The 19,856-nt window shown below is 53.7% G+C and overlaps 1 protein-coding gene across 1 annotated transcript; it reads right to left on the bottom strand.

Moving 5' to 3' along the window:
• Positions 1–832: 832 nt before the first annotated feature.
• On the bottom strand, positions 833–9,337 carry CA4 (carbonic anhydrase 4). Its single transcript, XM_054708982.1, has 8 exons — positions 9,280–9,337; positions 4,438–4,477; positions 3,601–3,770; positions 2,787–2,932; positions 2,590–2,673; positions 2,262–2,325; positions 1,929–2,095; positions 833–1,027 (listed from the first exon to the last, which is right to left on the bottom strand). The coding sequence occupies exons 1-8, from the start codon at positions 9,335–9,337 to the stop codon at positions 833–835; spliced, it is 924 nt and encodes a 307-aa protein (XP_054564957.1).
• Positions 9,338–19,856: the final 10,519 nt, after the last annotated feature.

Below are 19,856 nucleotides of genomic sequence, written 5' to 3'. Positions count from 1 at the left end.
ACCAGCATCCCTGAAATATCCTACTTTAAAGGGCCCCCTACTTCGAGGCCCCCCTCACACAGCCTCTCCCCCCTGCGCACCCCCCCACCCCACCCCCGCCGGTCTCTCTTCTCCATCCTCCTCCTCCGGCTCCATATGGCCTCCTCCCTGGCCTCCGTCAAGTCCTCCGGATGTCCCTCCCCATGAGGCCCTCCCTGCCCACCTTCCTGACGGGGCTCTCTCCACAGCACGCACTGCCTCTGAGACCTTGTACAACGTGTCTATTTTTTTTTTTTCTTAAGGGATTTTATTTTTATTTATTTATTTTTTTTTTACGTGTCTATTTTATTGATGGGAACTCCAGGAGGGCAGGCATGTTTGTCCGTCTCATTCCAGAACATAGACACTCAAGAAGTATTTCAGAAAATAAATGAACTCTTGTCGTCCACCTCGCCCAGGCTGCAGCCGCACACAACCCGCACTCTCCAGCCCTGGCACCGAGGAGAGGGCGCGGCTGGGGCCTCCGTGGGCTCTGCACGGCCTCTGTGCTTCCACTGTGCTGGGTGCCCTCGCATCTCTCCACGCGGGGTGTAGACAGGGAGTTCACACCCACGGGGTCCCTGTTCCGCAGACATCTCCAGGCCTCAAGGTCCCTACCCAGGTACAGGGGTAGGCTGAGGGGAACCGGGCAGGGGTCGTGGTGGGAACTCAAAACAGACCCGAGAAAGGTTTCTCCAAAAATATATCTGTATTTCTTTCCATCATCATCCAAGTCCAACCTGGGAAGCAGAGGAAGGGAGGCCCAAGCCCTCTGAGGGCAGAGGGCAGAGGTCAAGTGTCCAGAGGTGAGCCATCATCGGAGGAAGCCAGCCACCAGGCAGGTGAGAGTGGGGGCCAGCAGAGCGGGCAGCGGCGAGGGCAGCAGTGGGCCGGGGGCCTGGGACCTGAACACCGGGCGCTGCCCCCGGGCTTGCAGGGGCCTGACGTTGTCCGTCATCTTCTGTTTCTGCTCATTGTCATAGTACAGCTTCTCAGAGAATGCAAGGATCTGCCGAGGGACAGGGACAGGGGGAGCTGGACTCCCTGCTGCGTGACCCCAGGCCAGTCACCTTGCCTCTCTGAGCCCTACCTCTCAGGTTCCCATGTGGATGACAAGGATGAGGGGTAAAGCGCTGGGCACTGGTGGCGCTCAGTTCCCATTAGCCAAGTGGACAGCTTTGAGGGCCCATGATTACAACTATTGTTGTCACTGTTACCACAGGACAGTGGTCCCGGAACTTGAGCATGCATGTCACCTGGGGGCTTGCTGGACCCCACACTGCCAGGCCGCACCCCAGACTTTCTGATTCCGTAAGGAGTGAGGCCTGAGAATTTGAATGTCCAGCAAGTTCCCAGATGATGTAGATGCCATGTGGTGCTGACCTGTGTCATCCCACACTCACCAGGGACCTCTCTTTGAGAACCACTCACTGTCCCGGAACAAAATACCAGGAGGGCGGGGACTGACTCATGGCTGCATCCCCAGCGGCTAGTGTGCCATAGGGACTGGAGGACCATTTGTGGAATGAATGACCTGTTTTCCCACTGTGGCTACGCCAACCCTCTCTCAGCTGCTCCTGGCCGGCCCGGGGCCCTCCCACGCAGGCGCCTCTCCCCAAGACCCAAGTCCCCTGCCCTCAGCTGGCCGACTCCCACCTCCTTTCCAGGGTGCAGCCTAGAAGCCTTTCTCTGACACCCCGGCCCGGCCGCAGCCTCTCCCCTCCAGCCCTTAACCCAGAGATGGGACGGCTGGGACCTTTCTTGTCTGTCTCCAGCAGGGATTCAGCCAGCAGGCCCTCAGCTCCCTGGGGTGCCCCACCCCAGCCCAGGGGGCCTCTGGGGGGGATCTAGAGAAGTGGTTTTGGGGAGCTGGGCAGTGGAAGGCTGCACCCTCAGCGGGCCCTGTGTACCTGGTCCATGTGGAGTTGAATGGGCTCCGCAAACACAGTCCAGACAACCTTCTCCTCGCAGCCCGGCGTGGTGAGCGAGCCCAGGTAGCGGAAGTAGTGCCTCAGTTTCCCCTTCTCAGGGAGCAGGTCAAACAGGCTGATGCTCTGTTTCATTGTGGTGCTCATTGCTGGTGGGGGTGGCGAAAGGGCGCTGTCAGTGGAGGGGAAGAGGGGGTTCTCACGCCGCTGATCCCCCTCACACACCTCCCTCCGAGAGCCTGGCCCCCCTTTAGAGGAACCAGTCCCACCGCTCCCATCACCCCCAGGCCCCCCCTCCTGGACCTCCTGACTCACTGGGTCTGGGAATAGCAGACAGCGCCTCCACCAGCGGCTGGAAGTCCTCGTTCTTGGATCCAGCCTGGAACAGGAGGGGAGGGAGCTTGAGAGGGGCTTGTGGGGAGCTGGTGGTGACCCCAATGTGTTCTCCTGGTCTGGGGTAGGGAGGGCAGGCAGCTTCTGCACCTGAGACTCTGAGAGGCTCTGAGCTCCCCCCACTGCCCCCTGGAGGGTGTACAAGTCACAGAAACAAGGGGCCTCCCCAGGCCCCTCCTGTCTTGCTCGAATCCCCGGTCTCTATATCCTAAGAAGCAGCCCCTCAGACCCTGGGGGGCGGAGGCCCCACCTCCACCAGGAAGGCCAGCACTGCAATCTCGTCTTTGGGGTCCTGGGCCTCTTTCTTGTTCTCTTTCTCGTGTACTATGTGCATCTGGTGGGAGGTGAGAGAGAAGGAGAGAGAAATGGTGGGGGCTGCACCCCCTTCCCCTCTGAGGCAGGTACCTCGGAGCCCAGCCGAGGCTCCACCCCAGGAGGGCCACTCACCTCCATGGCGAAGCGGTCCCCGTCCAGGCTGTGCTCCGAGCCTGCATCCGGCATCCTGGACCAGTGCAGGTGCAGCTGCTTGGCCCGGTACGGGGAGGCCAGGCCTCCTCCAGCGATCGTGGCCCCGTTCCCCAGCGACACCATCACTGAGGGGCACAGGAGGGGCAGTCCTGTACCCACCTCCCCAGCTCCTTCCAACCACTCTTCCCAGCTCCACCCAAGCAAGACCTCAACTGCGTCCCACCCTCTGTGGGCTTCAGGCCTGGACCCGGAGGGAGGGGACAGGATGGGTGGCGCAGCCCTAGACGGTTCCCTGGCCCCCCTATCTGCCTCTCCCTCTGCACACCTCCCACTGCCCCAAACAGGAAACTCCGTGGGTCCCTCCCCTGCTCCAATGCGCCCCCCGCCCTCCATGGTGCCCCAGCGTCCTCAGGGGACTAGCCACCTCCTCAGCCCTCGGGGACCTGCCCCGGCCCCTCCCAGCCTCACTCTGTGAGCCACAGGCAGTTCCCAGGCGGTTCCACATCCACACCTCTGCACCTGTCGTTCCTTCGTTCCTGGAACACCCCCCTCCCAGCCCCCACCCCTGTCCCAGCCCCAGACGGATCCGATGACGTCTGGCAAATGCTTCTTTCCAAAGGCTGTCCTGCCCCTCCCCTCCCCCACCCCTCCCCCGAGCTTCCAGCTTCTCCTCAGCAAAGTGGACCTGGGCCTGTGCGCCCTCCTTGTCCTCAGGGAACTCAGGGGCCCCTGGACCGGTGCCCACGCCTGCCCAGCCCTCCATCCTGCCCGCCCCCCCCGCCCCGGGACCCACCTGAGTGCCCATTGTTTTGGACGGTCCACTTTTCCTTCTTGTCGTAGCCGGAGAAGGAGAAGGGCCCCAGGCTTTCGTTCACCCGCGCCTTGGTGGTGACGATGTTGATGGGGGACTGGCGGTCCTTCTGGCATTGCCCACCCCACTGGTCCGGCCCTGAGCAGGGAGAGAGGGCGGGCTGAGTCGGGGTGCCTGGCGCCAGGCTGCGGCCTCCTCTGCTCCTTGGAGGTCAGGCCCAAGCACCCAGCTCACTGGTGGCAAGGCCTTGGGCCTGGCAGTGATGTGGGACCGACAGGGTGGGGACAGGGTGGCCAGGAGGTGGCTGTGAGCTCTGGGGGAGGGGACAGCCTCAGGCTGCTGGGCTGTGAGGGGAGAACTGTGGTGCTGACCTGCGTGATCAAGTTCAATGGGGAAGGGGAGGGCTCTGGGCAGGTGTGGAGTGGGCCCCCTGGAAGGGCTGGAGGCGGGGTGTGACCCAGGGAGGAGCCTGGTTCCCCAACCCAGGTGACCGGCTGGGCTGGCCGGCCTGTGGCAGCAGAGGCAGGACCAAAGCTGCAGCTGGAAAGCGGAAAGCGGTCCGCGTTTGAGTAGAAAGTGCAAGTCTCCATTTTGTTCCTCGAAAGAGTCACATGTCTCCATCTGCTGCTGCCATCGACGTCCCCGAGGACGCCCCTCTATGGCAGGGATGGGGGTGCCAGGGAAGGCCCCTGAGCTCGGTGTGTCCCCGCAGGCGTGTGCCTGCGTTCAGAGCTGGTCTGTGGCTGGCGGGGCACCATTATCCTTCGTCCTCCCACCATCCTGTGCCTCCAAGGCCGGCTGGACTTACCCACGCAATCCTTGGAGTCCTTGGCTTGAGTCGCATAGCACCAGTGTGACTCTGGAGCAGAGAGAGGCAGGGGGTGAGGCCTGTGCACGCGTGTCCGTGGACCGGTGCACACATACGCCCCTGGGGCGCCCGTGAACCGTGTGCACACAAGCCACACCGGGTGTGTGTGTGTGCGTGTGTGTGTGTGTGTGTGTGTGCGTGTGTGTGTGTGTGCGCACGCACAGAGGGTCAGAGGCTGCTAATCTCCCTGGAGTCAGAGCCCCCCTCGGGTCGGGTTGGGGTGTTCCTGGGAGAGGACACTTAAGAAGAAACCGTGGGTGGGGATGGGGCAAGAAGGCCGTACAAGAACTGTGACTCATCTGCTGGTCATTCTTCCCCAAGACAGGGTTCTCGGCTTTTCTTTCCTGGGGCAGGCAGGGCTCCGAGGCCCCCGGGCTCTGGCCTTCACACGCTCCCATTGCTGCTCATCAGCCTCCCCCTCCCTCCTCCAACCCAAACCTGGAAGGGCGGCGGGAGGGGAGGAGGGGGATTAGGACCACAGAGCCAGGTTCTGGATGCCTTCCCAGAGTTGACCAGGGGGGTGATGCCTCCAGGAGATTAGGCTGGCCCCTCCCTCTTGTCAGTAAGACCCATTCTTGGCTCAACTTTCACAGCCCCAGGGCAAGGAAGACAGCCAAGCCTTTGCCCCTGACCCACCACCCCACACTCCTGAGTTTTGGGACCAGGCGGACTCAGGTTCTCATCCCGGACTCAGGTTCTCATCCCGGCTCTGCCTCAGGCTGGTAGAACCAGCATCTCTGCAAAAAGGCTGCACCACAAACATGCCACACACATGCATGCCGATAGGGGAGACTGTGCAGGGGCAGAGGGAGCACACAGGAGCCCTCTGCTTTCTGCTCAGATTTTCTGTAACCCTAAACCTGCTCTAGTTAAAGTCTGTCGATATATATTTTTTAAAGGCTGGACCAGCAGGGTGGACAAAGCATTTGATCCGGAGCTGGAGCTAGCATTCTGGCTGAGGAGCTGTGGGTTTAGGAGCAAGTCACTTAACCTCTCTAAGCCTCAGTTTTATCATCTGTAAAGTGGAACAACACCGCCCACCTCACTGGGCTGTGGGGAGGACTAAAGGAGATGGCAGGAGGGTTGCGGGTAGCCCGGAACTCAGTCACGTCCCTGCTGAGCCCTTCCCTTCCCTTGCCTCCCTCCTTCTGGCCTCTTATACGTGCACAGATGGCAAAAGCCAAGTTGGAAAGAATTCAGGGATGAGGAAATTCCTAAGAAAAGCACGGCTTCCCACTCAGCCTGAGCTCAGTCCTCTGAGCAAACCCCCCACACACACACACCTTCTTGCCTGGGCTGCCCCCCATCCAAACCCACCTTCTCTGGCGTCCCTGGAATGGGGACAGGGTGGGGAGGGAGCCGTGAGGAGGGCAGGGTCTCCCTAGGGAGTGGGAGGAAGAGTTTGAGGCCAGGAGTGAGCCCTCACAGAACGCTGGACACCCTCTTGCTCTGGGACCCTCAGAACCACCGTGGGCGTTCAAGTCCCCCAGCTCTGGATCAGATGCTCCGCCTGCCCTGCTGGGACAGCCGCTTTCCCAGACGGACAGTCCCTGAGTGTCTTCCCCACGGCAGCCCGTTCCCCTGGACAGGGCTCTGCTGCCCCTGGGAGTTGCTGCATCTGGAACCCCCCCTATGGGTCCACTCTGCAAGGGAGAGCGGCCACTCCGCATGCAGGCCCCTCTGCGGGTGGCAGGAGCTCTGAGGCTGGAGGGTCCCCTGGCTGCCTCTGGCTTAATCGCTCTCAGCGGGAGAGCTCACGGACTCCTGAGCCCCACGGTCTTCCTCAGGCAGGAGTGCGTGTCCCAGGAGACAATGAGAGGGAGGTCACCTGGGCCGCTGAAGAGCTCCTGGTTACAATCCCGTGTCTTCACCTCTCAGAGGTCCTGGAGGCAGAAGGGGCCTCCAAGGTCAAGTTGGACTGGAGGCGGAGGGAGAGCCACTCCAAGGGAAGCCTTACTTAAACCAGAGCCCTGGGAGCCAGCTGTGAAGGGAGGAACCCCTCCGAGCCTCCCCAGGGCCTATTTGGTTCAGGCTAAGCTTTTCTCAGGAATTTGCTCTTTCCTGCCGGCTACGGCTCCTGTGTTTGTAATGGTAACCTCTGATCCACTGTCTTAATCACAGAAACTTTTGACCTGCTTGGATGAATGCTCTTGTAACTACCCTCTTCAGGAGGCAGGAGCCAGGAAAACACAACGTTGATGGGGCCAAGGCCAGGGGTCAGGTCTGTCTGTGGGCCGAGGGGAGAGAGCTGGCTTTTAGGCAAGAGGTGGCAGGTCACACACCAGCTCAGGTTCCTGTATTCGTTCACGAGAGGGCTGCCCTTGCTGAGGGTTACCCGCCCTGTCTCAGCCCCCCCTCCAAGAGGGCCCGGGAAGGAGAGGGGCTCCCCACACCTAGGTCTTGGCTCTGAGCTCCAGGTTCCACCTAGCCTACCCGCCCCTCACCAGAAACAGAGCGAGAGACCTAACCACCATCGCCAATCACCCAGCCACTGTCCCCCACCCTTGACTGTCCCACCCCTGACCCCCCCTTCTTTCGAGATGACTGAAGAATCTCCCTCTGATGGACCTTGGTCACCCCACCCTCCCACTCTGGGGGGAGGAAGGGATCCTGAAAACCAGCTCAGCGGAACCCAAATATGTCCTGGGCAAAGTCTCAGCAAGCCCTGGCCCGGAGGCTGGGACTCTCCCGTCCCCTCATGGCAGCAGGTGCTCTGGGGACGTCTATGTGCAGCCCGGTCCTTCCCCAGCCTCAAGTTCCCTAGGGCAGTGGTCGGCAAACTCATTCGTCAACAGAGCCAAACATCAACAGCACAACGATTGAAATTTCTTTTGAGAGCCAAATTTTTTAAACTTAAACTTCTTCTAACGCCACTTCTTCAAAACAGACTCGCCCAGGCCGTGGTCTTTTGTGGAAGAGCCACACTCAAGGGGCCAAAGAGCCGCATGTGGCTCGCAAGCCGAAGTTTGACGACCACGGCCCTAGGGGCTGGAATGGCTGCAGGAAGGCAGGGCCCAGGCGGTACAAGGAGCACAGGCTGTGTGAGGGGGCAGCTGAGATCAAGCCCTGGTTGGCTGGCGCAGGCCAGTGGTAGAGCCATCGTAGCCAGCCTGCACCACACGGAGCACGTGCACCCACTATCTATGGGGACCCTTAAAACCACCCGTGAGGTGAGGTTCATCACTATCCTGCTTTGTAAATGAGAAAAACGGGGAGTGACTTACCCAAGGCCACACAGCCACAAACTATCCGAATTAATTGCAAAACCTTTCTCTTCCTACTGAGCCCATCTGCTTAAGTCGGTTTCAAAGGTCCCACTCTATAAATAGAAACGTTCCCGGCCGCCCGCTGTGAAAGGGAGGAACACAGGTCCTCTGCCCTCCTGGGGTCTCTCGGCTGTCTGATCACCAAATAGACATGAGACAGATGAACAAGCGAGCATGACCAAGTTTAATGTCGTCTGTATGTGTGGGAACCCCACAGGCACGAGCGGTTCCGAGAAAGGGAAAATGAAGTCCATATGGCATTCTGGGCTAAGGATGAGGCAAGGCGCCTTGGGGCTTCCGAGGGGAGGCAGCCCATCCCCAAAACAGTAAGAAGAGCAGATGTGCAGTCATTAGAAGGCTGCCCTGCCTTATAGATAAGTCGTAAGAAGCCAACTCCGGTAATAACTCCGGATCGGTGAGGTCCCCACTTTAAAGTCTTTCAGGGAGAGGTACAAGTTTTCCTATTGCCTTCAGCTCAAAACAATTCACAGGCCCCCGGGGCACATCGTGGGGAGGGAGTCCTGCTCTGAACCCCTTCACGGCCTCGTTTCTCTTTCCTCCTCTCCTGAGAGTTGTGCACGATGCCCCTCATCCCGGCCCTCCTCCCCCAGGCGGCCCAGTCTGTCCCGCGCCCGCACCCCCTCTCCCTGCTGCCGAGGTTCCCTCGCCCCCCACGCCATGCTCCCAGGGAGGGCATCTGGCTTTGGAGAAGAGAAGAGGTTTGGGCGGATGGGCGCCAAGGACCGTGGTTTAGGGGGAGCTGAGCTGGGAACGGGCAGGCGGGGGCTTCGGGAAGGCGGTGGGCCCCCGGGAGGTCGTAGAGAAGGCGCCTCCCGGGTCCCTGCGCCCAGCCGCTGGAAGCGCCTTCAGTTCCTTATCAAATATTAACACACGTCTCCTGCCACCTCCCACCTAGGAGAATAATTAAGAGCTTGCCCTCACCATTAATCTTTAAACGAAAATCACCCTGGCCGGAAAGACCGGCTCAACCGGGGACCTCGGGTCTCCGGATGTCCCCAGCCAGGCTCCCCACAACAGCGCCGGGGCCGCCCCCGGGGACCAGGAGCTCAGGGTAGGGAGCGGGGGTGCCAAGGACCCGCCGCACCCCGTGTGCTGCCGTAGCTCCGGGCAGAGAGGGTCGGTCAGCCCCCCAGCCCCCAGCCCCGCGGGGCGCACAGCGGCAAACTCGGGGGGACCAGGAACCGCCTGAGACGCCAGAAAGGGCGAGAGGCGGAGGCGCGCGCCCGGGCGGCGGGAGAAGCATCCTTCCCACGGCCTCGCGCTCCTCTCGCCCCGGGCCGCCGCGCACACACGGGCACGCGTTTCCCCCGCACAGCACGTGGCCGTTCGTGTGCGCCCACGAGCTCGCTCACGTCCCGTCCGCCCGCAGCCGCCGCTCCCGGCGCACGCGCCGCCCGGGACGGACGCGCAACCGGCGCGCACCGGTAGCCGCGGGCGCAGCCTGGGCCGGGGCGCGGGGCGCAGGCGGGCCACCCGAGGGGCAGGGGCCGGAGCCCCGGCGTTCACCTGCGCGGGCCAAGGGCCGGGAGGCGGCGAGGGCCAGGAGCGCCAGCAGCAGCCGCATCCTGCGCGGGAGCAAAGACGCCGCCGAGCCGGGGGTCGCACGCCGAGGAGGCCGCCGTGGGTGCTGCGCCCATAAGGGCCGGGGTTTTATAGCGGAGCCGCGACGGGAGGGAGCCCCGATCCACGGGACGCGGGTAGCGGCTCCTCCCCCTGGCGGGGCCTCCCCTCCCCCTTGTCCTGAAACCACCAACCCCCCACCCGCACCCTGCTCCACGCAAGAGGCCCCCCACCGACTCCGCGTCCTCTCCTCTCAGAGGAGCACCCCCTCCCCCCGCCCCCCGCCCCCGTTCCACACCGTCGCGGGTTTGGGAACGGGGTAGCAGCATCGCAAGGTGCTTGAGCCACACAAGGTGCCCGGGTTCCTGGCTTGGACCATTTTGGCGGGGCCCCTGAGCCGCGCTCTCGCCTCTGGAGAAGCCCGCGGGGGCCTCGGGGGCCTCGGGGGGCCTCGGGGCCTCGGGTTGGGGGCGGGCGGTGGAGACGGCCTGGGCGGGAAGACGGAGCTGAGGGATGCGCGTTGGCCCCGCACGGAGGGTGTGCGTCTCTTTCCCGGGCGGTGGCCGCTGATTTTGGGTCCCATTTCGTTTTCTCTTTCCTCCCAGGCTGCTCCCTAAGAACTTAATTTCCGAGCAGACCAGAGACCCTTCTTTCAACACAGCGTGAAGACGCCCCTAAACTCCCGTGAGTGTTCATGCGATGCCCAGAGCAGGAAGGGTTGGGGCGGGGCGGGAGGGGGGGGCGCGCAGAATTGAGAAATGAATTGCAAAGGGGCCCCATGAGAGCCAAACCTGCGGGGTCAGCGGGGAGGGCCCGGGTCCTGTGCAGCCACCCTCCACCCCTGAGATGGTGTCCGAGGGGACCCCTAGTTCTCTCATGTGCCAGGATCTTCCGACGAGTTTGGGGAAAGAAGGGTTCCGTTGAAGGAGGCCCAGCTTTGGGGGTAACGGGGCCGGGGTGGGGGCCTCGAGGGGAAGCTGCCTGTGGTCTCCCCTCTCTTCCTTTCTCTGCGCCGGGGGTGCGGGCTTCGGTGGCAGTTTGGGAACCTCAGACTTGGGTGAGGAAGAGGGATGGGGAGCCAGGCAGTGGGCCGGAGGGGCCCCCCTCCATCAACAGGAAGCCCCCGTTTTCTGATCTAGGCTCTTCCCCTTCTGTTGCCAACTGCTCAGCCCCCGCCAGCCTTTGAACCTAGGCTCGGGACCTCTGAAAGGGATTGCCTCCCCAAGAATTACCTGGGTAAAGGGCTTCCTCCTTGGCTAGAGCTCCCCACCCCGCTCCTGGCCCAGGATCACTCAGGCCCAGGAGCAGCTTTGATCTTACAGAGGCAGCAGGGCCCCCATCAGGCTTGGGGCCTATTGTCCTCACTGCTGTGGACTTGAATCACCAGCCTGGGCCGATGACAGTGGGCAGGGCGTCTCCAGGGCTGAGTGGATTTGGGGAAGTGGATTTCTGTTCACAAGGCTGTAAATCTTTCAGGACTGGGGACGGGCAAGGGGAGGGGCGGGAGAAGCCTATTCCTGGGAATGGGGTCTACTTCAGAGGGTCCCCGTGGCCCCAGGCCAGCCCCACCTGGCAGGAGAAAGACTTGGAAACATTTGTGGGGTTAAGGGGCTATTGATCAGCGACTCTTGGATTCACTTCAAAATCCATTGCATTGGGGGCCCCCAGGGGAGAGGAGTGTGGGAGGGGGAGCTGCTCCCTAGGTAATTATGCTCTTCTCAGGTCATTGCACCCCCTATTGTGTTTTGGGGCCAGCAAGATGGGGAAGGAGAGCCCGGCTGGTGTGGCTCAGTTGGTTGAGCGTCATCCTGTGCACCAAAAGGTTGCAGGTTTGATCCCTGGTTGGGGAATGTACTGAAGGCAGCCGATTGATGTTTCTCTCTCCCTCTCCCTCCCTCCCTCTCTCTCCCTCTCTCTCTCTCCCTCTCCTTCTCCCTCTCCCTTTTCTTCTCCCTCTCTCCCTCCTTCTCTCTTTCTCTCTTTCCCTCCTTCCCCCCCCCCCCCCTTTCTCTAAGCATATCCTTGGATGAGGATTAAAAAAAAAGCTTGGGCAGGGGAGGAGGTAAAGGATGGGCACCACTACCCTGGCTGGGTAGCTCAGAGGGTAGAGCATCGTCCTGATACACCAAGGTTGTGGGTTTAATCCCTGCTCTTCCTCTGACCCAGGATAACCTAGGACAACTTCCCTACTCCTCTCTTTTTGCAACTTCCTCATCTCTAAGGTGGGGATGGTAATCTCTGCCCTTCTGACCTCTGCCAATAAACAGTTATTGGGCTTGCTGTGAGCCTGCCCCTGCCCAGCCCAGACTTTCACAACCCGCAGCCGTCCTGGTGCCTGGGTGTCACACTGACCCACGACCGAGGCAGAGTTGAATCATAGTTCTCATCCTCTGGGGATGTGCACGTACAAGGCCCTTCCAGGAACAGGAGGGAGGCACTGGGCAAGCCAGAGGGCTTGGACATCAGACAGCCCTGGGGTCACGTCTGGTCCCCTCCACTTGCTCTGTGATGTCAGCAGGGCCTCCGTTTCCGTCGCCTGTAAAATGAAAACCATACCCCTCACTTCCTTCTAGGTTACTGTGAGAATGCAGTGAGCTGAAGCCAGGTGGGACACATTAGTACACGTGACCATGACCTCTAAGGGGAGGTCCCTCTACCTGGATTAGACCTGACCAGAGGCAGGTGTGGATATAGCATCAGGGGGCAGGGGACAGGAGGCTGAGCCCCAAGAGGGGCCCTGACATCAAGGTTCTTCCTAGATTCCAAGACTTGGGGGCGGGGGGTGAGCAAGGCTGAAGGGCAAGAGGGAAGCCCCAACGGCAACCGCATGGGCTCTGAAAATGCAAGATTCAGATTCAGCCCTTCCTGGGGCTCCGGTGGGCAGAGCGGGGCGGAGGCACCTATCTCAACACGCGTGGTGTCCACAGGTCAGAGGAAGGATAGAACATATCTGGAAACAGAAAACTGTGCTTGTGTTCAAGGGGTGATGTGAGCAGACAGAGCTTCTAATGGGCTTTGGCATGACACCGCCCTGGTTCACATCCCAACCTGGGCACTTACCCTTCACCTCCCTCAGGTCAGTGTCCTGATCAGCAAAAGGAGAACCAAGACCACACCTCCCTCCCACAGGTGTGGTTAGGATTTAACTAGATGATGCTGGGTGAAGGGTCTGGTAGAGGGCCAGGCACTTAGAAAGTGCTCAATAAATCTCAGCTGTCATCACTAGCTGTTGAAGGCAACAGTGGCATATGCCCGTGATGTTACAGGAGCCCGGGGCAGTGGCAGCTCACCCAGCCAGGAGGTGGGGAATCTAAGAAAGCTTCCTGGAGGAGGTGAGCTGAGTATTAGAAGACAAGTAGTTGTTAATCCCCAGAAGGAAGGGAAATCCAGGCAGAGGAAACAGAATGAGAAAAGGCGCGGAGGTGGCTGGATGGGTAGGAGCATCCAGTGAGGGGAGAATGCTGAGAGGAAACTGGAGAGGTATTTGGCACCAGATGGATAGGATTGTTAGTTGGGATTAGAAGGTTGGACTGATCTTTCCTTCGATGGGGTGTAGATATCAGGATCCTAATTTTATAGGCCAGGAAACAGCCTCAGCCACTCGGCCCTAGAAAGGGACAGGGATCCTTGAGTTACAGAGAGGAAGCTGAGGCTCAGAGAGGGCAGTGACTCACCCAAGTTGCCCAGCAAGGAGAGAGCAGAGCTGGGATTCGAACCCTGGTCTCCCTCACCCTGATGTTCTTTCCATGCCCTCTCATTCCCCACAACACACCTTCCTCCCATGGGGACCCCCAGCCTCCAGCTCCCCTGGCTTTCTGCAGTCTCCTCTTGTTAGTAGAAAAGTAGGTTTGCAGAGACTGCAGTTTTTGCATCCCGGGAATCTTGAGATTAAACCCACATGTAGTACAAGGTTTAACCCAGAGCCTCAGCTCCGCCACTCCCCACCCTGGATCTCTGCCAGATCCTAGCAGAGACAAGAAAGCTCCTTTCCTGCCAGCATCTGTGGAGGCTGCAGTCCCTCTCCCCCCACCTTCAAATCTACCTTCTTTCTGGGCTCTGTGGAGAGAATCCTGCGGGAGCAAAAAGCGGGGGGACGGACAGAGTCCTGGGGGTCGTCCTGGGGAAAGACAAGGGCTTCCTTATTAGAGGGTTTGGCAGGCACTTCTGCCCCTGAACATTTTGAAATAATAACAGCAGGAACAAGCACGGAATAATCTGGCTCCGGAGAGGACATATGTTCTGTTCCTGCCCTGCAGAGTTCAGGAAAACTCCCCCATGGCTCTCCCCGCCCCTCTCCGCGTCTCGGCCGCCGGGGAGCCCGGGCTGACCACAGCAGGAGGCTGAGATCTGACAGCGCTTCCTTGCCTTTTCCAAGTGGATTCGTTTACATTCTGGCTTTGTAGTGGAAGGACCCCTAAGGAGCCTGATGAGGGTGCAACCAGGTGGAGAGAAAAAGGAAGAGCTACGCAGGCAGCCCTGGGGGGAAAAGGGGACAGTCCCTACTCCGTGAATGCCGTGGCAACAACTTCTTTGTGGGTGTGCGTGCGCGTGAGCATGGAGGCGGGGAGGGAGCAGGGAGATGTAGTTTCCTTGCCTCTTATTATCCAGATAATATCTACTCAGTGTAGAATATTTGGGAAGAAGCAAGGGGCAAGAGTGACCAATAATCTTGTCTTCTAAAGGCAAGATTATAAAAAATTTTATAATTTGACATAGTTTTAAGGGAAAAAAATCTTAAGGAAATAACCTTAATTCATCTGTTTGATTTTTTCCGTCTTCCCTTTTATCAATATGCAAAACACTATTGACATAGTGAACAGCTTAGCGTCCTGCTTTTTAACCTTCACATTTTACTGTAAACATGAGTCCCTGTTACCTCACAGCCTCCACCAATGTCACCTTGCAGCTTCACAGTGTACCCGGTGTTAAAGAAACAAAAATAAAAAAAAAAAACCCACAAATTCAACGGAGTGAATTTGAAGCTCTAATGGGCTTTACTAAGCAATTCATGAATTGGGGTCTTAGAAAAAGTTTCCTTCCCCCAACCCTTTCCCTTTGGCAACCATCAGCTTGTTCTCTATATCTGTAGATCTGCTTCTGTTGTGGTTTTTTAATTCATTTAATTATTTTCAATTTTTTATATTCCACATATAAGTGAGATTGAACAGTATTTGTCTTTCTCGGTCAGACTCATTTCACTTAGCATAATACCCTCTAGGTCCACCCATGTGGTCACAAATGGCAAGTTTTCATTCTTTTTCATTGCTGAATAATACTCCATCATGTATACATACGACCTCTTCTTTATCCTTTCATCTACTGATGGACACCTAGGTTGCTTCTATTTCTTGGATATTATTAGTAATGCTGCAGTAAACATAGTGGTGCATATATCTTTCCAAATTAGTGTGTTTGTTTTCTTTGGATAAATACCCAGAAGAATAATTTCTGGGTTATATGGAAGTTCTATCTGTAAATCTTTGAGAAATCTCCATATTGTTTTTCATAGTGGCTGCAATAATTTACAATCCTACCAATAGCGTAGGAGGGTTCTGAAAGATGAAACAGAGGGCCAGAGACCATGGGATACCAGGACACAGGCTTTATTGGAGAGAAGACCCCTGCTGGCTCCCTTCCAGAGGGAAAAAGAGAGAGAGAGAGGGCGTGTCGGGGTGAACACGCCTTTTAAGGGGAGGAAAAGAGGGGACGGGGCTTAGGGCACTCAGCACACGCTGATTGGTGGTTTCATGTAAGGCACATGATTAGGCACCTAGGGACTTAGGAATCGGGGGCTTAGGGTATTTGGCAGGTGCTGATTGGTGGTTCAATGTACAGTCCATATAAGGTGTTCAGGAATGTCCGGCTGCAGGTGGAGTTTACATCATACTCCGTCCATCAGTTGGGGGAAGGGATGATCTATCAGGTTTCTTTTTCTCCACATCCTTTCGAGCACTTTCTACTTGTTGATTTATTGATGATAGCCATTCTGACAGGTGTGAGGTGATATCTCATTGAGATTTTAATATTCATTTCCCAGATGATTAGTGGTGTTGAGCATCTTTTCATTTGTCTGTTGGCCATCTGTATGTCCTCTTGGGAGAAATGCCTATTCAGATCCTCTGTCCATTTTTTAATTGCATTGTTTTGGGGGAGGGGTGTTTGGTGTTAAAATTGTATTTTGAGTTATTTTCAGATTTGGATATTAACCTCTTATTAGATGTATCATTTGAAAATATCTTCTCCCCTTTAGTAGGCTCTCTTTTCGTGTTGTTAATGGTTTCCTTTGCTGTGCAAAAACTTTTTAAATTAGTGTAGTCCCATTTGTTTATTTTTTCTTTCGTTTCCCTTGCTCAAGGAGACATATCCAAAAAGATAGTTATAAGAGCACCATCCGAGAGTTTCCTGCCTTTGTTTTTTTCTGAGTTCTATAGTTTCAAGTCTAACATTTATGTCTTTCATTCATTTTGAGTTTATTTTTGTATATTTCATTTTTTGCATGTGTCTGTACGGTTTTGCCAACACCACTTATTAAGAGACTGTTTTTACCCCACTGTATATATTTACCTCCTTTGTCATGGATTAATTGACCATATAAACAAGGATTTATTTCTAGGCTCTCTATTCTATTCCATTGATCTATGTATCTGTTTTTATGCCAGTGCCATAATGTTTTGATTATTGTAGCTTTGTAGTATAGTTTGAAGTCAGGGAGCATGGTACCTCTCACTTTATTCTTTCTCAAGATTTCATTGGCTATCCAGGGTCTTTTGTGGTTTCATACAAATTGTAGGATTAGTTCGAATTCTGAGAAGAATGCCATTGTTATTTTAATAGGGATTGCATTGAATCTGTATATTACTTTAGGTGGTAAGGACATTCTAACAACATTAACTCTACTAATCCATGAGCAAGGTTTATCCTTCCATTTGCTTATATCTTCTTACATTTCTTTCTTCAATGTCTTACAGTTTTCAGAGTGCAATTTCCACCTTTTTGGCTAAATTTATCCATAGGTATTTTATACTTTTTGATGTGATTGTGAAGTATGGTAGCAATCATCTCAGGTAGAAACTGCTGTTTGGGTTCTGTACTTATTTGTTTGCTAAAACAATAGAAAGTTATTTTGATTTTCTGAACTTATGTATGCTATCCCAATACTCCATTGATGATGGTATGAATGTCCCATTGATTGTGATCTCACTGGTCATCGAAGCACATTCTTCTGGGACCCAGGACAGATCAATTATCCTAAATTACCTCAGTAGCTACAAATAGTGCATTCCTGTTGACTCAGTGATCCCAGAATCTGGACAGCACAATTATTCTAAATTGCCCAGGTGGTCCCAGATAATGTGTTTCTGTTGATTCAGTGATTCTTAGATACTTTATTTATTAATTTATTTAAAATATATTTTATTGATATTTTACAGAGAGGAAGGGAGAGGGATAGAGAGTTAGAAACATCGATGAGAGAGAAACATCTATCAGCTGCCTCCTGCACCACCCCCCACTGGGGATGTGCCCAAAACCAAGGTACATGCCCTTGACCGGAATCGAACCTGGGACCTTTCAGTCCGCAGGCTGACGCTCTATCCACTGAGCCAAACCGGTTTCGGCAATACTTTAGTTAACTAACTTGCTCACGAAACAGGTTCCTCATTCCAGACCCAAAGATGTAATTGATACCTTTGTGATATTCTGCCAATATAAGCCAGATGTGGCAAGCTGTTCGGGACTGCGAGATTTGGAGCTTTAGCCCCTCGTATGCCACCAGCTTTTAATAAATGACTCCATAATTCGACTTTTTGAGGCGTCCTTTGTAAGATGGGGGTTACACTACAACAATTGTAAATGGGATTGTTTTCTTAATTTCTTCTTCTGTTTGTTATTGATGAATAGAAATGCAATAGATTTCTGTAGATTGATTCTGTATCATCCTTCAACTTTACTGAAGTCATTTATTAGTTCTAATGGTTGAGAGTTTTTATCATAAAAGGATGTTGAATTTTTTCATATGCTTTTTTTCTGCATCTGTTGAAATGACCATATGGTTTTTGTCCTTTATTTTGTTAATGTAATATATCACATTGATTGATATATGGATGTTCAACCATCCTTGCATGCCTGGGAGAAATCCCACTTGGACATGGCATATAATCCCTTTAATTAATTGTTGAATCTGTTTTGCTAACATTTTGTTGATATTTTTAAAAATATATTTTATTGATTTTTCACAGAGAGGAAGAGAGAGGGATAGAGAGTTAGAAACATCGATGATAGAGAAACATTGATCAGCTGCCTCTTGCACACCCCCCACTGGGGATGTGCCCGCAACCAAGGTACATGCCCTTGACCGGAATCGAACCTGGGACCTTTCAGTCCACAGGCCGACGCTCTATCCACTGAGCCAAACCGGTTTCGGCCGTTTTGCTAACATTTTGTTGATAACTTTTACATCTATGTTCATCAAGGATATTAGCCTGAATTTTCTTTTTTTGTAATGTTTTATCTGTTTTTGGTATCAGGGTAATGCTGGCATCATAAAATGAGTTTGGAAGTGTTCCTTCCTCTTCAATATTTGAAATATTTTAAGAAATATAGGTATTGCCTGGCCAGCATGGCTTAGTGGTTGAACATTGACCTATGAACCAGGAGGTCAGGTTCTATTCCTGGTCAAGGCACATGCCCAGGTTTCGGGCTTCATCACCAGTGTGGGATATGCAGCCAATCAATGATTCTCTCTCATCATTGATGTTTCTCTCTCTCTCTCTCTCCCTCTCTCTCTCTCTCTCTCTCTCTCTCTTCTCTCCCTCTCCCTCCCTCTTTCTTTCTCTCTCTCTCTCCCTCCCTCTCCCTTTCCTCTCTGAAATCAATCAATAAATATATTTAAAAAATAAATATAGGTATTAATTCTTCTTTAAGTGTTTGGTAGAATTCATCTGTGAAGCTACCTGGTCATCGGCTTTTATTTGTTGGGAGTTTTTTTTACAACTGCTTCCAGTTTCACTGCTAGTAATTGGTCTGTGGTGTCAGTTGTAACTTCTCTTTTTTTCATTTATGATTTTATTTATTTGGGCTCTCACTCTCTTTTCCTTGATGAGTTTGTCTCTTTTATTTATCTTTTCAAAGAACCAGCTTTTAGTTTTATTGATATTTTCTGTTGTTTTTTTATTTCATTTATTTTCATTCAATCTTAAAAATTTCCTTCCTTCTGTTTACTTTGGGTTTTGTTTGTTCTTCTTTTTCTAATTCCTTTAGGTGTAGAGTTGGATTATTTGGGATTTTTCTTGTTTCTTTAGGTAGGCCTGTATAGCTCTGAACTTCCCTCTTAGAACTGCTTTTGCTGCATCCTATAATTTTTGAAAAGTTGTGTTTTTATTTTCATTTATTCAACATAGTTTCTGATTTTTTGTTTGATTTCCTCTTTGATTCACTGGTTGTTTAGTCTCCACATATTTGTATTTTTTCATGCCATTATGATGAAATCATATGCTTGATATGATTTCAATCTTCTTGAATTTATTGAGGCTAGTATTGTGGCCTAAATCAGGCATGTTAAACGAGTAACGTTGAAGATTTAATTGTCTTTATTCAGCAATTTATCTATTGGGTAGCACCCCATCTAACAACTAGAAGGGTACAGTGGGGGGTTTTACAAAATGAAAGGTTTTTATAGGAAGAAGGATCGGGCAAGGGAGCTAGTAACAAAAGCAAAGAAAGGATTATTTTGAGGCCAGGACATCTTTTTCTTTTCGGTTGGGGAGAGCCTTGCTGGTGGTTGACCAGAAAATTCCAGGCTGGTGCTTTAAGATTACATTCCTGTGAGATGTTGAAACGGCACTTAAATCAGGTATTAAATCTAGGTTTGGTTACAATGGGTTTTAAGCATGAGGGATGGCATTTTGGACCTGTGATTTTCTCTTTAGCAGGCAATATGCCATCGAGAAAGTAGAGAGGCACTCCAAAGAGTTGTACAAAGTGGAATGTTTTTGTAAGCAGAAAGAGGTGGGATTAAGAGAGTGGATTATTTCAGGCAGGAGGTCTTATGCAGAAGTGTCTGATCAGGAAATTCCAGGCTGATTGGTTTAAAATTCTACTCCTGGAAAAAGCTGAAACTGAATTAGGTTAGTTATTAAATTTTGGTTTAATAATATGGCTTAGCAAAAGTGACTCCCTCTGGCCTGTTTCTTTCTTACTTTTTCTTTTCTTTTCTTTTTTTTTTTTTTTTTTTAACACCAAATTGTGTCAGCTCACTTTCCGTGGAAAATGACAATGCAGGGAACATCTTCCCAGTGGAGGGGCAGGGCCACAGGCTGGGAAAGGAAACCAGGGTCCCAGTTTCTCTCCCCAGCTCCTCACTGAGCAGAACTAGCGTCAGCTCATGAAGATAGTTTGGAAGTGGGATAAGGATTAAGGCTAAAGATTTGGGAGACACCACCCTTGAAGGAACCCTCAGAGGCTGTTTGGAGAATCTGAACCTGGAGTTGTAACTCTTTTTGATTTCTGATGTGCCTGTAAAACAG

Source organism: Eptesicus fuscus, chromosome 20, assembly GCF_027574615.1.
Source record: "Eptesicus fuscus isolate TK198812 chromosome 20, DD_ASM_mEF_20220401, whole genome shotgun sequence".
Classification (NCBI taxonomy): domain Eukaryota; kingdom Metazoa; phylum Chordata; class Mammalia; order Chiroptera; family Vespertilionidae; genus Eptesicus; species Eptesicus fuscus.
Note: the sequence above shows the minus strand (reverse complement) of the source record. Positions and strands in the feature narration are given on the sequence as shown.

Coding starts and splice junctions, on each gene's coding strand:
- CA4 (XM_054708982.1), bottom strand. CDS start 9,337: ATGCGGCTGCTGCTGGCGCTCCTGGCCCTCGCCGCCTCCCGGCCCTTG. Junction 3,771..4,437: donor ACTCAAGCCAAGGACTCCAA/GGATTGCGTGGG, acceptor TCAGCCCGCCCT/CTCTCCCTGCTCAGGGCCGG. Junction 2,674..2,786: donor GGGACCGCTTCGCCATGGAG/GTGAGTGGCCCT, acceptor ACCTCCCACCAG/ATGCACATAGTACACGAGAA.